The 15,554-nt window shown below is 36.6% G+C and overlaps 1 protein-coding gene across 2 annotated transcripts in view; it reads left to right on the forward strand.

Annotated features, from left to right (window-relative positions):
- Nucleotides 1-15,554, forward strand: part of CHN1 (chimerin 1) — a 227,643-nt gene that overhangs the window by 177,336 nt on the left and 34,753 nt on the right. For both annotated transcript variants that reach the window (XM_004375489.2, XM_004375488.2), the window contains exon 8: nucleotides 14,806-14,890. In XM_004375489.2, the coding sequence (XP_004375546.1) occupies nucleotides 14,806-14,890 (85 nt within the window). The remainder of the gene's footprint in view (nucleotides 1-14,805; nucleotides 14,891-15,554) is intronic.

Genomic DNA, 15,554 nt, shown 5'->3' on the forward strand with positions numbered 1-15,554 from the left:
TACTTCAGAAGAAATTGAGTTTCAGCAATGTCTGCCTGCTCAGTTCCTGGTACATGAAAGCTGTCAGTCCATGGTAGCCGCTATTTTTATTGTTCCACATTACTCCTAAGTGGGTACACAGTGGTGATTTTTTTTTTTTTTTTTCTGAATTCATACCAAGAAATTTAGATTTAGGGGTTAATCTGAATCCTGGGCTTTTTGGGGTTTTGTTGTTGTTCTTGTTTTCTTTTTACCCAATTGCAGAGGTTATGATGTGATTGAGAGCTCTAGCATGATTGTGGAGGCTGAAGAAAGCTCTTCTATTCTGGCTCCCGGGCAGGGTTAGATGTTATATAAGAGCAGTTGCATTTTTCTTGCACCGCAGAAAATGATGAAATCCTCTGTGTTTCTTTACTCTCCAGATTAAACTAGTAAATGTTTCATTTGGTATGTTGTTTAATTCGGATATCTCTATAAAATAAATGTCAAGACTAGATATAATAATAACAACAGAGAAGTGGCTACCTAGGCAAATTGAATAATTAAAAGAAAACAATGTTAAGAATTACAGGGAATAGATACTTTAAAATAAGGGTTTATTTCTTTTTAAAAGTGGTCTTGACATGGTGAGTAGTTCATTTTAGAGTTTCAGGTATTTGCATTCTGTATTTAATTGAAAGATGTTAGATATGTACTAATAAATTCAGTGTTGCCAAGATAATATGCAAGCAGTGAATCCTGAAATGTGAATTGATACAGTAATTAAAACAATACTTTAATATAAACCTTATAATATTTAATAAAACTACTGATTCAAGACCGACTAGGATAGTATGATAATAGTGAACTTGGCAGTCCTGGCCAACAGACCAGACATTCTGCTGCTGAAGGGTTGCAGTGGCCAGCACTTCTGCTGAAAATGGTCTTTTCTTTCTTTCAAAGGACACAGGCAAATTCAAGCCCTCTGGTCTTTAATTTGATTTACATTTGAGAAAAAAATACAAAATGAACCAACAAATAAATAGGTTTAATGTTAAACTATATGACTTCTAAGTTCATACAGCTCTAAAATTCTCTGATTTTAGTCAGAGATGCATTAGCTATATTAATTATTATATTTTTCATCGTTAAACCTTATTAACGCCTATATAGGGACAAATTTGCAATATGTTGATTTGAAAAGGAACTAAGATAAATGACAAATGAAAGAATATTTTTAAAAGCTAGTTATATTAACAATTAGTGAAATGTCACATGCAAGTACTGTGCCTGCCACCTTCTTTGTATTTTCCCCATCAACTATAATACCACCTCCCTTTTCTCCTTTCATTCTTTCTCCCCTCCCCACCATCATCTAGTAAAGTGCCTAGTAGGTGTTCAGAATACCTAGTAGAGGCTCAAGAAGTGTTTGTTAAATGACTAAATAAATGAGTACACAATATGGCATGGGGCTACTTTTGTTGTTATTTTGAAACCACTTGTCATGACCAGGAAATATGTAGCACAAAAATAAATTTTTCTGATGATCTTAATAACCTATATTGTTACCATGGTTTTGTGGTTTTTTTTAAAATCAGATTCATGTGAGTTTTAAAAATGAAATAAACCCAAGATACCATCATGTTATCTGATGTTTGACTGAAAAATATGTGTTCACATTTTAAATGCTCAGGAATGTGAATACTGTTTTGAATCAATTATAATATGAAAAAAGATAAATGTGACAAAATGGAAAAGGCACCCAGACTGTCTCATTATTAAGCTTTAGCCATCATGTCATTCATCATGGCTTCTGTAAATATATGAACAGGGAGTGTCCAACATAAACATTTTAAACGAATAAATAGTGTTTTCTTCAAACAGGAAATTAAGTGGATTTAGTATATGTGTGTGTATGTGAATGCATATGTATACACACACACACACAGACACACACATATATTTGTTGTTGTTGTTAGGTGCTCTCAAGTTGGTTCCAACTCAGCAACCCTCTGTACAACAGAACAAAACACTGCCCGGTCCTGCACCATCCTCACAATCATTGCTGTGTTTGAGCCCATTGTTACAGCCACTGGGTAATCCATCTCATTGAGGGTCTTCCCCTTTTTCACTGACCCTCTACTTTACCAAGCATGATGTCCTTCTCCAGGGGCTAGTCCCTCCTGATACCATGTCCAAAGTAAATGAGACAAAGTCTCACCATCCTCCCTTCTAAGGAGCAGGCTGGCTGTACTTCTTCCAAGACAGATTTGTTCATTCTTCAGACAGTCCATGCTATATTCAGTATTCTTTGCCAACACCATAATTCAAAGGATCAATTCTTCGGTTTTCCTTATTCATTGTCCAGCTTTAGCGTGCATATGAGGTGATTGAAAAATACCGTGGCTAGAGTCACGTGTACCTTAGTCCTCAAAGTGACATCTTTGCTTTTTAGCACTTTAAAGAGGTCTTTTGCAGCAAGTTTGCCTAATGCAGCACATCATTTGATTTCTTGACTGCTGCTTCCATGGGTGCTATGTATATAAAGACCTGCTAGGATAGTGCGATGATAGTGAACTTGGCAGTCCTGGCCAACAGACCAGACGTTCTGCTGTTTGATTACAAATGAAGTGTTGCAGTGGCCAGCACTTCTGCTGAAAATGATCTTTTCGTTCCTTGAAAGGACACGGGCAAATTCAAGACTGCTGCTTCCACGGGTACTTTATATATATGTATAAAGAAGAAACACAATTCCTTATTCTGAATGTGGGTCAGTTGTAAAGAGAAGATAAAAAAAGCAAAGATCTGTGTATAGTGTGAGTTCTTTCTGCCTAGGTCAGTCAGACATGGAAAGGGCTGATGGAGAAAAACTAGGAGATTGGACAGCATCATCTGAAAGGTCCCTGTAGGCATGTATTTCTATTGCTATCTGGTTCCATACTTAATAGATGCTGTGGAAGCCAAAAATAATGAACATTCGCTCCTGCTGTTGGTAAGGAGGACCAGAAAGACCCATGCACTTCTCTTTGGCCTCTACACTGTGCCTCAGTATTGTGCCCCTCTCGACCTTAGCCCTGGTTTGTAATGCTTACTGGGGAACTGGTTCTGACAACCTCGAGTGAAAATCTAGACTATTAAGGTCTTCGGAAAGGTTACTGCCTGCTGTTAATAATCTAAAAAGAAAAATTTCACAAGGTCCTTGTTGGTTTGCTCATGTTACATGTACTACTTCATAGCCATTTTGTGAATTAGAGAATTTAAGCCACTGTACTTAATTGAAGACAGACCCATGATGTATTATTCTCACAGACCATGACCCTTAATTCTCAGAATGTTCCATAATCTGCTTTTATTCCCTAAATTCCAAAAATTTGTTTCTCCCCATTGTACTGCCTTGCTGTTATAAATTACCATTTGTAAAACTGTATAACAATATGTTTTCAATTTCTTCCCTTAAAGTTTTCTAGTATTCCATTTAAAAAAATGTTTTGGGTAGGAGAATCACGTTGTATTGGGGATGCTCCTTTCCAACCTTTGGGTCTATAGCAGAGGTCTCTACCATGTCCATGTGAGCCCAGAGTTGACTCTTTTAATATACATGTGATGAGTCACTGGTGAACATACAAACTATATCTTCAGAGAAAAATTCCCATTAACAGTATTGAAACATTTCACCCACTATTCCTCTAAGACAAGATTAGCATATGTGTGCTGTTTCCCTATTATTCATTCCTCAAGTATTTATTGACCAACTGTTATATGCATACCACTTTGCTAGACATGGGAGGGATACAGTAATATGTAATATATGATCCTTGACCTTAGGGCATTTGCAATCTAACTGAAAAGAAAGCTAATTTCAATATAATGAGAAGGATGAAGATAAGGAATATAATGATGAATATAATGATAATGTTATGCCCGAACACTGACCGTTTATAATACTTATAATATTATGTGTCGTGTATGTATAATAATGCCATATTCTTCATGGTTTTTATTCCATATACAAATATAATATGTTAAATGGTTGTTACTTAAAGTGACATCACTACTTCAATCAGTTTGACAGCCAGAAATGAGTATGCAAAGCATAATTTGAAATTTTTAAAGAGTAGTTTAAAGTTTGGGGAGAGAATTACAAGTTTGTCTTTCTCCCTAGGAGGCTGTTAGTGGAACTTACTAGATGTCCTGTTTCTTTCATGGAATTAAAACACAAACACACAAAACAATTTAAAAAAAAAAAAAAGAACCTCAAACAAGGCTTTGAACTCAAGCTGTAGGATTGTCACTTTTAAACACCTTAAGAGGGAGCCTAGCTTTCCCTTACCAGAACCAATCCTGATTCTTATTCTCAGCCAATACCCTAATTTGAGACCCTGTGGCAAACAATTACATCAAATGTGGTTATTGATTATTTCCAGCATCTGTGGAAATCGAAAATATTTTAGAAGATGCAACATCTCCAAAATTTATCTCAATAGAGAGTCAGGCAGGCACGTGACTCCTACATTAACACAACAACAAGTTAAGGATGTAAAACCATAGGAAAGATGTACACTAAAAGAGCAAAAACAAAATAAAAAAAACACCTTTTCTAAAATTATGTTCTCAATACTTTATATGTCCACATAATAATTTAACTTTCAAGATTTGGTTTTCTGTGTTTGGGACATGTTGATATTTTAAAGGCAACTTTTTTTAGTCACTTGTATCATATATTCGCTCTCGCCTTCTAGATGTAACTGAAGATTGAGCCTTAGTCCTATTCTGTTTATTTTGTAATTTAATAGGAAGAATATATTTGTAATATTATATATCTGTTTGTCAAACCTTGTTTAATTGACAATATTATACTGTCTTATACTTCATCTTTAAAAATTAACCCTTTAAAGCAAAAGTAGTAATGTATTATGTAGTTTATATATACAAATAAAATGTATGACAACAGTAACATAAAATACAGGGAGGATGGAGTAGAAGTATACTGTTGTAAGAATCTTACACTGTACATGAAGTGATATAATATTATTTGACGGTGGACTGTAATAAGTTAAAGATGTATATTGTAAACCCTACAACACACTCGTACAAGTATCAATAAAAAAAATTATACAAGTATCAATAAATGTAAAAAGATTGAAATAATATAAAGCATGTCCTGTTACCACAACAGAATTAAATTAGAAATCAGTAACAGATATCTGGAAAACTTCCCATAAATGTAGGAATTTAACAGCATACTGCTAAATAACTCATGGATTAAAGAAGAGATCACACGGGAGATTAGAAAATATTTTGAACTGAATGAAAAGGAAAATACAATGTATCAAATTTGTGGAATGTGAATAAAGTCGAGCTTATAGGGAAATATATACCATTAAATGTTTATACTAGAAAAGAAAAAGATTTTAAATCAGTGAGCTAAGCTTCCACCTTAAGAAACTAGAAAAAGAGAAGCAAATTAAACCAAGTAATATAAAGAAGGAAATAATATAGATAAGAGCAGAAATCAATGAAATAGAGCAAAAACAACAGGGAAAATCAGGAGTCTGTTTTAGTAGGGCTTTAAAAAGATTTTTTTGTTGTTTCTTTTTATTAAATTTTATTTATTTTGTTGTTGTTGAGAACATACACAGCAAACAATACCGTTTCTACATGTACAATTCAGTGACACTGATTGCATTCTTCAAGTTGTGCAACCATTCTCGCCCTCCTTTTCTGAGTTGTTCCTCCCCCATTAACATAAATTCACTGCCCCCTATGGTTCCTATTTAATCTTTCGAGTTGCTGTTATCAATTTGATCTCATATAGATAGTTCTTAAAAGAGCATAACTCTCAAGGCAGACCTTTTCTAAGCTATTGTTTGGTTTGGAAACCCTGGTGGTGTAGTGGTTAAGTGCAAGAGCTGCTAACCAAAAGGTTGGCAGTTTGAATCCACCTGGCGCTCCTTGGAAACTCTATGGGGCAGTTCTGCTCTGTCCTACAGGGTCACTATGAGTTGGAATCAATTCGACGGCAGTGGGTTTGATTTGTTTTTTTTTGTATCGTTTGGTTTTAAGAAGACTTCAGGGCCGATTTTGGGTTTAAATTTTAAAGATTATCTCAGGGCAATAGTCTCAGGCATTTCAACCATGCAATTTAATAATATCTTGTGCAGGAAAATCTTCTTCCTGGTGTATTATAGGGTTGTTGTTGTTAGGTGCCATTGAGTCGATTCTGACTCAGAGTGACCCCATGTGGCAGAGTAGAATTGCCCCATAAGGTTTTCTAGGCTGTAATCTTTACAGGAGCAGATCCCCAGGTCTTTTGTCCTTCTGAGCTGCTAGGTGGGTTTGAACCACCAACCTCTCTGTTAGCAGCCAAACGCTTAACCATTGCACCATCAAACCCATACCCACTGCCGTCAAGTCAATTCCAACTCATGGTGACCCTATAGGGTAGAGTAGAACTGCCCCATAGAGTTTCCAAGGCTGTAAATTTTTATGGAAGCAGACTGCCATGTCTTCCTTCCATGGAGCGGCTGGTGGGTTTGAAACACCAGCCTTTCAGTTAGCAGCCACGTACTATAACTACTGTGCTCCTTTATTGTAGGAATACTGCCATTCATATTGTAATGGCAGTAGTTCTTTTGATGACTATTATGGATTGAATTGTGTCCCCCAAAAATTTATGTGTTGGAATCCTAACCCTTATACCTATGGTCGTAATGTAATCACATTCCATAATGCAACCTAATGTAATGCAATTAATCAGTTGAGATCATACCAGTGTAGGGTAGATCCTAAACCTAATCACTTCTGAGTCAAATAAAGAGCAGCAAAGACACAGAGACATTTGACCACATACTGGGGAAGAAAACAGATGCCATACGAGGATCCTCCACAAGTGAGGGATCCAAGGAAGTCCTGGGACTACCTACAAGGTAAGAATCGACACATGGCCGAGATCCTGATTTGGACTTTTAGCCTCCAGAACTGTGAAAAAATAAATTTCTGTTCTTTAAAGCCACCCAATTGTGGTATTTCTGTTACAGCAGCACTAGGAAGCTAAGACACTGACACTTTTAGAAAGGAACCAAACAAGCTAAAGGGAAATTGAAACCTAGTTGTGTGGAAATGATAACATTAGTGCATTCCTGGCTTGGAGGAATTGTGGATCACAATATAATGTGTATTGATCTGAGACTTTGTCTCTCAGTGTTCAGTCTACCAGTCTGTAACACAGGGATAGAGATTTTCTGTCACACAATTGTGGGTTGTAAAGTGATTTTCATTGCACAACCAAATTGGTTCATTTATTTTTTTTTCCTGTTATACCTGTATAATAAAACTTTAGGGGATTGTTATTTTGAAATATTGATTCACTGTGATGACTTTTACTATTGATATTTGAATGTGAACTCATTCACTCAAAAAAGAAAGCTAAACTTTCATGATGAAAGTGATACAGGTTATGGCATTTGACATTTTTAAACTTTAACCATGAATAAATTTAAAAATAATGTTCTTCCTAGAGTTCCTATGAGAGGAAAAGAAATTTACGTCTGAAACTTTTTTTAAAAATCTAAACCTTAAAGTTGCACGTTTTCTAATACTTTAAACACCCATATTTTGAAATGGAAAGTATTTCTAATCATTGGCCCTATTTACTGTGATGTAGTATACAATCTGTACCTTGTAGCATGATCAAAAAATAAATAAAAAGGTTACTTTGAGAACCTTGATGTTTCTACTTGGTGATTCCTGAGTTTCAAGTCGGTGGTTTCCTGTAAAGAGCCACTCTTTCAGCTTAGAACAGAACCTTGGCTTTGACACCAGAAGCTGGTTTTGTATTCCAACATTAATAAGGGTTGTGTGTGATTCAGAGCAAGGAAGTTTACTTGTCTGTGCCTCATTAACTCTCACTGGGATAGCTGATCTGGGTGTGTGGCAGGGGTAGTTGGAGGGGAAAGGGATGGATCGTGAAGGAAGCCATAACGAAATTTAAGCTCTGTTGATATGGCCCTATATAGAACTGTGGTGAATGTGTTATGATTGGAATTGATAATTTATTATTTGTTCTGTTCATGTTTAAAGTATTGTTTCATACACCAATCAATAAGAATCATTTTTATAGTGTTCTTCAGTGGGAGCAGAACTAAACTCTAGTGTTGTCCTGGTGGTTATAGTCTGACTATAATACATCAGCTTTTACCTGTAGTTATTTCGCATATTTAAGGGAACATTAATTATTTGTGGTATGGCCAGTGGATGTCTAGTAAGCTTAATGTATCTCCCTCAGTTGAGAACATTTTTCTCACTCTTGAAGCATTAGGCCACCAATTTTCTGTCATTTGTCATCCTGTTCAAAGTGATGTTTCTGACAGTTAATTACTTGTGTGGTTAAGTATGTGACTCACAGAGACTCTGCAAATGCTCCCCTGGCACAATCATCTGTAGCAGCTAGTTGTGGAGGCTATTGTATTAGCGCCTGGGCCTCTGCTCAGACCATCCCACGCCTCCACACACACAAAGAACCTCTCCTGCTTCCTCTCTGCACCACTGCCCAGTGGGTGTGCCCTCCTCCTATTCCAGGCTCCTACCAGCGCCAAGCATTGCTTAAAGCTATGTTTCAGCAAGTGCTTGATGCATTTCTTCTGCCTTTCCTGCTGTGGTCACTACATTACATATCCATTCCTTCAGGACAAGAGGAATGAGGCACATCAGCATAATGTCATTGCTGGTGGCTTACTTGGTCCCAAAACCTCACGTTTAAAGAATCTTCCTCAAGAGTTCTAAGGCGGCAATTTATTTTGACTAGATTTAAATAAACAACAAGTCTTGATACTAAAGATTCTCCTATTTTAAGTACCCCTCCCCCGCATGACTTTTTGCAGGGAACACTTACGAATTTCAGTATTTGCTGCTAATGATCACAACCAGTGTTATACATTCTCTTTTCATAGCTTAATAGTATAAATCAAAATATTTAAACTGAAGTGGCAAAATTAGGGCTAAAATTCTAAACTTCAAATCTTTTGGATCAACAATTTTAAAGACTATATTGGTGAAGCTATAATTGGTTACTTAAAACATTCTAGTTGCCTAGAATAAAAATGAAAAAAAGGAAAAGGCTTTCCTGCCCAGCTGCCTGCCTACCTACATTCCTTTTGTTTTGATTTTGATCATCTGTTCTCTCCCCTTATTGCCCAATGGCATGCTGGAGAGCTGACTCATCGGAGCCTTCCAAATGAAGAGCTTCCGCTAAAATGTCATTGCCACCTTCCCAAGCAGAATGTCATTTCCCCTACTGTTCTTACGCCTCCAACATGGTTTGTTTGCAGCAGGCTTTGCAGGCATGCTCTTTGCTTATGTGCATTCATGCTTATTTGTAAAGGTAGGGTTTTGTATTGGAAGGAATAATGAAGATATGCTGAATTCATCTTCGTTTTCCCATAACATGGATTTTTTTTCTGCTATTTCTGTTATTGGCATTCAAACCAAAGATGTTAGTGCTAGAAAACATGGTAAGAACCAGATAACATTAGTTTCCTTATACAAACCAGAGTTTTGGTCAATACAACAGCAGGTTCGATTAAGACATGGCTTCAATTTTTACCTTGGTCATTGCGTAGAAGACACATGACACTTGGCCTGTGCCTCATGGGCTCCTTAGTAGCCCACCATTTCCCACCCTTTCAATATTTTCCAGACTTCTTTGGTTCTCCCCAGTGCCTTCTCTGTGGTAAGACTCTACTGGAGAGCTGTTAATTAACCTCATCTTTCATCTCTGTTTTTAAGGTGATTAACATGAAAGAAGTGTGCACAGTCACACTCGTTTCACAAAGCAATCTCAAATGTCATGGTGGTAAAGTCGTCTTTTTTCCAGTTGCTCAAGAGAAAAGGCCTTTAAAACTACTTGGTTATACCCTTGGTTCATTAAGGTATGATTCATGTCATGTCCTTTATTACTTTCCTTTGTCAAGATGTACCAAAAGCTTTGGAGGTGGCCTAGAAAACAATACCTGTGGCCAACTTATAAGATTGCCCTTTCTTGGGACCATCCCTGACTTCACTAATAATGCGATCTACTGAAGGCGATTGCACTTTCGAGCTACATTGTTACCAAAACACCCTTCCCAAAGGAATTCTGTGTTTTTAAACTGGTAAAATGATTTGCTTAAATAACTCTAAGGAAAAGAATGGTACTGTTTATAAAGTAATTGGGCACTCTCTCACCTTACAAAGCTCCAGTATGTCATGAAGTTCATACAGTAAACGCCAAAACAGAGGCTGGCTTCTGCCTCTAAGACACACTAACTGAAGAGTTATTGGATATAATAGACTTAGAGTAAGATGCTAATCCCTAACACCTCATTTATCACAAGATCACTGTTCTTCAGCCTCACCTATACAAAACAGACAAGAAGCCAGAAGATTTTTTTTAAAGGCTTCAAACAGGAAGATAGATGACACAATTTCTTGATTTACATCCAGTGTTAGCAAAGCTCTGTTATCAGATTTCCTAGTGCACAACTAAGAAGTGGTGACTGGAAAAAGGGAGGGGAGTGAACAGGAAGGAGAAAGAGCTGACAGTCTAGGAGTACGAGAAGAGACAGGAAGACTAAAACACAGACTCATGAAAACAAAAATCTGAGGCCATTTAAAATAAAAATCCTATTTAAAAAAAATTAAAAAACGTTAGAGTTAGCCCAGGTTCTTCTCTCCTTCACTTCCCTAATTCAACTAGTTACCAAGCCATTAATTCTGCCTCCTAAATAACTCCAGTTTGTCCCTTTCTCTCAATTGCCACTGCCTGAGTTCAGATTCCCTTCATCTGTTACCTGGACTACTACCGTAGCATCATATCTAGTCTGTCTTCCTCCAGCCTTGTCACTCTCCCTAAAAATCTACAATGGCACTGATTGCTCACTAGGCAAAGCCTAAATTTATGGGCATGGGAAAGGCCCTGTCTTCCTCTCTAGTCTCCTGTCATGCCAGTCATTCCCACAGACACCCATACTGAACTCCTTGCAGTTCTCTAAACACCCCATTGTTTCTCTCAGGGCTCTGTGCCTTTGAATTGCCTGAAATGGCCCTTCCCAATGCACTCACACCTCCCCACCACCCCACCAACATATATACCCATTCTACTCCACAGGCCCAGTCAACTCACCTGATTGACCCCGCTCATTCTGCAAGACTTCTCTCACGAGTTCCTGCTTCTTCATCATCTTTTTTTTTTTAATATTTTATTGTGTTTTTGGTGAAAGTTTGCACAGCAAAACAGGTTCCCACTCAACACTTTCTACACCAGGGGTTGCTTCTTAACCTGAGCAGTCCCTTACCCCCAGCTTCCCTCATACTTTGCAAACACTTTCATTAGAGCATTTTCACACTGTATTTAATAGAATTCCACTGTGAATTCCTTGAGCCCATGTCCTTTTTATCTCTGTATATCTCATCACTTAATAAATGTTTATGAATGAATAAAATGATTAATGAATGAAATCTCTTTGTTTTTGATGACCTCTCGGGGGGAGGGAAAGGACAAAAAGGCTACAATAATCGATTTTTTTAAAATACAGTTCAGATAGAAGATAGAGGTCAAAGCAAAGGAAACTTAAGAAATATAAATTCTAGGTATAAAAATACAAAAGGGAACCCAGTAAAATCCTGTGGAAACAGAAAGTTAGTAAACTTATCATGCTGCAAGGCCTGCTTCTAGAACAGTTTCCTGGAAAGCGACTTAAGCTACACTCTAAGCAGTTTAAAAAAAAAATCAGCCCCAAATCGCTGAGGATGCCATCAAAAGCTATCCAGGAATGAAATATATAAATAACAATTTCCTAAAGGTTGCTTTCTGAGATAAATGTGTGATCCTTGGCTGCTATCTAAAACTTTGGACATTTGAGTCTATCCAGAGGTATCTGGAAGAAAGGACTGGTGATCTGCTTCCTGAAAAAGAAGCCACTGAAAACCCTATGGAGCGACCATCCAAGATAAAACAATTGGTATCTATTCACCTGGAACAACAGCGGGAGAAGGAGAGTCAGGAATACTAGGAGGAAATGGAATGTGTGGCTAATTGCCTACATGAACAACTGCCTTCTTTGCCATGAGACCAGAAGAACTGGACAGTGCCTGGCTACCATTACTGAACATTTTGATCAAAGATTCTATAGAAGAATCCTGATCAAAAAGGGGGAAAATACAGAACAGAATTTCAAATTCTCATGAATTCTGGACTTTCTGAAGCCATGGAGGCTGGATGAATTTCTGGAACTATTGCCCTGAGATAATCTTTAAACCTAAGCCAAAAATATCCCCTGAAGTCTTCTTAAAACCAAATAATAGTTTAGTGACAACAGCAACTTGAAAGATTAACTAGGAGGAACCTTAGGGGGCAGTGAGTTTATGTTAATAGAGAAGGAATAACTCAAAAAAGGAGGGTGAGAATGGTTGCACAAGTCGAAGAATCTAATCAATGTCACTGTATTGTACATGTCAAAATTGTTGAATTGGTGTGTGTTCTGCTGTGTGTATTCTCAATAGTAACAACAAAAATAAAATAAATTATGAAAAAAAGAAAGAAAACCCTGTGGAATACAGTTCTACTGTGACACACATGGAGTCACCATAAGTGTGAGTCAACTTGACGGCAACTGGTTGGTTGGATTGGTTGGGCCTGCTTAGACGGTTAGAACCCTTTCTTCAGCCTGTGTAATATGAAGAAAAGCCCCATGATTTTCAAAATGCCACGTACATTACTACTTTCAGGTTGGTGAGGAAGGGAATTGGTTCATTATAGCAGGTTGGTGAGGAAGGGAATTGGTTCATTATAGCATCTCAATACTAAGTGCTGTTTGCCAAGAACTGTTTTGTTTGTTTCATGCCATCTGCTCTGTTTTTGCTCTCCCAATGTAACTTTTAAGACCCTTTATTTTATGATAATTGTATCATAAGATACAGAATAACTCCTGGGACTTCCTCAAGACTTGTATTGTATTTTTATTAAACTTAACCAAGTAAGTGATGCTGGATTATTGTGCAGTCTGTCGACCTATAAACCAGTTTATGTTCTAAAGATATTCCCTAAAGGTAATGATTCTATAGCTATTTCATGATTATATAACTCTTTTGGTATGAGTCAAAGCTGTCTACTTCAGTGTGTCCAAACAGAGTAAAGCAAGGTATCCCCTTTTATTCCCCTGGGGACATAGACTAAGGCAAAGACATCACAGAGTTTCTGATTGCAGATTTTGGGTTCTGCTTCTGGAACTCCAGGAAATGCTTTCAATTTACAGGCTCTGAACATCATTAAAAATCCAGAAGCAACTGGATTCCTAATGATTTTTCATAAAAGACATAGAAAGGATTATGGCCTACTTTTCAAAATCAGCATAACATTTTGTACTCAAAGTCACTTGGCAGTGACCGCAGTCACAAGAACGTACCCAGTTGGAATGAAACCTAGATTATCCATTGCAGCCTTATATGGATATTTTGTCCAATAACAGTAGTTTGAATTCTGATATACCGTATTTCATTAATTGTAATATGTCCTTTTTTTTTTTTTTTTACATTTTAACATCTCTTAAATTGGGATTTATCTTATAATCAATGGCTTGTCACATTTAATTAGCTTTTTTTTTTCTTAATGAAACATGTAATGGTATGTCTTACATTCAGTGGCATCTTAAGTTTGAAGAAATAAGATATAAATAGATCAATAGATAAAAATCATTTACTTGGTTTCTAAAACTTATTTAATAAATAAATAATTAACAGTGGTAAAAATGACAATCTTAGCTGTGAATTTCATTTATTTGGTAATAACTGTTTTGGCAGATATATATGTTGGAACCAAATCATCACTTTGTGATTTTCACTCTTGTTTTACCGTCTTTTGCAGGAGGAAATCATATAGATAAGTTATCTCAAGTAAATATAATTTGATATAGATCAGTGACTTTTTTATGCCTCTCCCTTTTATTTCTTGAATACATTTTCAACCAGTATTTGCTTAGAAATTTTAAATTGTTACTGATAATATTCAGGATTTTTTCTTTAATATTTAGTGATTGAGGTTTAGATTCATTGCTTCTCTGTTCTACCAATATTTTTTTTCATCTGAGTTATGCTAGAATGCCTGTCTATCCTATATGTAAAAGTCTATAGATATATTAACATTTGAATCTTTTCTTCTTTGGGAGTTTATTTCTGTCCCGGTGACAAGTCCAGTAAAACCTTTATGAGCTGGAATGATTAGTGAATACTTAACTATATTCAAACAAGTTTTCTGATTAACTGATGCTTCTGCGGTTTCTAAAATACATTCCCTTTGTCAACATAGTAAGTACAAAATTGCTTTGAACAGAAGTGGGCCCTTTTTGATGATTAGTTGTGACCAGTCAGTAAGTACCATCTTTCGCATCTGTGACCCTAACTGTGGCCACAGAGGATGGGTCATTTGACAGAATCTTACAGGACCCAAGACATACTCTGTATTGCTTCTTTTCCTTCTTCATGTCATGGTACACAGAAAATCCCAGTATTTGTATACCACATAGATGAAGCTCCTTGTAGCCTGAGGGGACCAGTTGGAAAACTCCTCTGAAGAAATTGTTTTCAAAAGTAAATTACAGAATAATGGTTTGATTTATCGCTGTTTCTAAAACAAAGAGAAACTAAAGCTCAAAAAACATTTTTTACTTGTCAGTTCTATTCAACCAAGGCTTTTCTAAATGCAACCATATTGCCTCCTCTATACTAACTATGGCTTATGTATCAGTATTGGTGTTTTGCTATGAAACAATCTCCTCATCCGTGTATTTCCTCTCTCTCCACTTTACTCTTTTTCAGGTCCATACATTCAGAGGGCCGCACTGGTGTGAATACTGTGCCAACTTCATGTGGGGTCTCATTGCTCAGGGAGTGAAATGTGCAGGTAAGAGCTCCTCCCTTATCTCATCATTAAGTGGAGGTTTGTGGGTCATGCACATGTGCTGGGCTGGATCCGGGTTTGCTGTTATGCACCTGCAGTTGACTAGATTCTCAGACTTCCATTTTAGAAATCAGTGCAATTTCGTCTGCCCTTAAGGCGCTCTTGCCCTTGATGGAAACAGACTAGGGACCTGATATTAGCCCATTATAAAGAGAGGTCAGCTTGTTCAGAAAATCTGATAAAAATAAGGCAGTTATATTTAACACTTGCCTGTGATGTTGCAGTAACTAAATTTATAAAAAGGGTTTAAAAAAATGAAAAACAGTGTACAGGAATCTCTGATTGTTGCCTTGGAAACTGAAGTTTAAAGATAACTTGTTAAGCTGAATTGTCCTTACTAAATTTTTGTGAAATCAAATTGAAGCTTTAAAAATCTGAGTTTATCTTCAAAGATGTCGACTAAATTCTGAAAAACTAGTTAGTCACTGTTTTCTTTGTGACATTTTGAAATCTTGAATATACCATATCCTTTTATAAAGCATGACTTTGGTAAAACTTTAAGATTTATACATAAATAAATAACTAATTCAAAACAAACTATGGTACATACACACAATGGAGTACTATGCAATGAGAAAGAACAACAATGAATCTGTGAACCATCTCA

This window comes from Trichechus manatus, unplaced genomic scaffold (genome assembly GCF_000243295.1).
Source record: "Trichechus manatus latirostris isolate Lorelei unplaced genomic scaffold, TriManLat1.0 scaffold00037, whole genome shotgun sequence".
NCBI classification, from domain to species: Eukaryota; Metazoa; Chordata; class Mammalia; order Sirenia; family Trichechidae; genus Trichechus; species Trichechus manatus.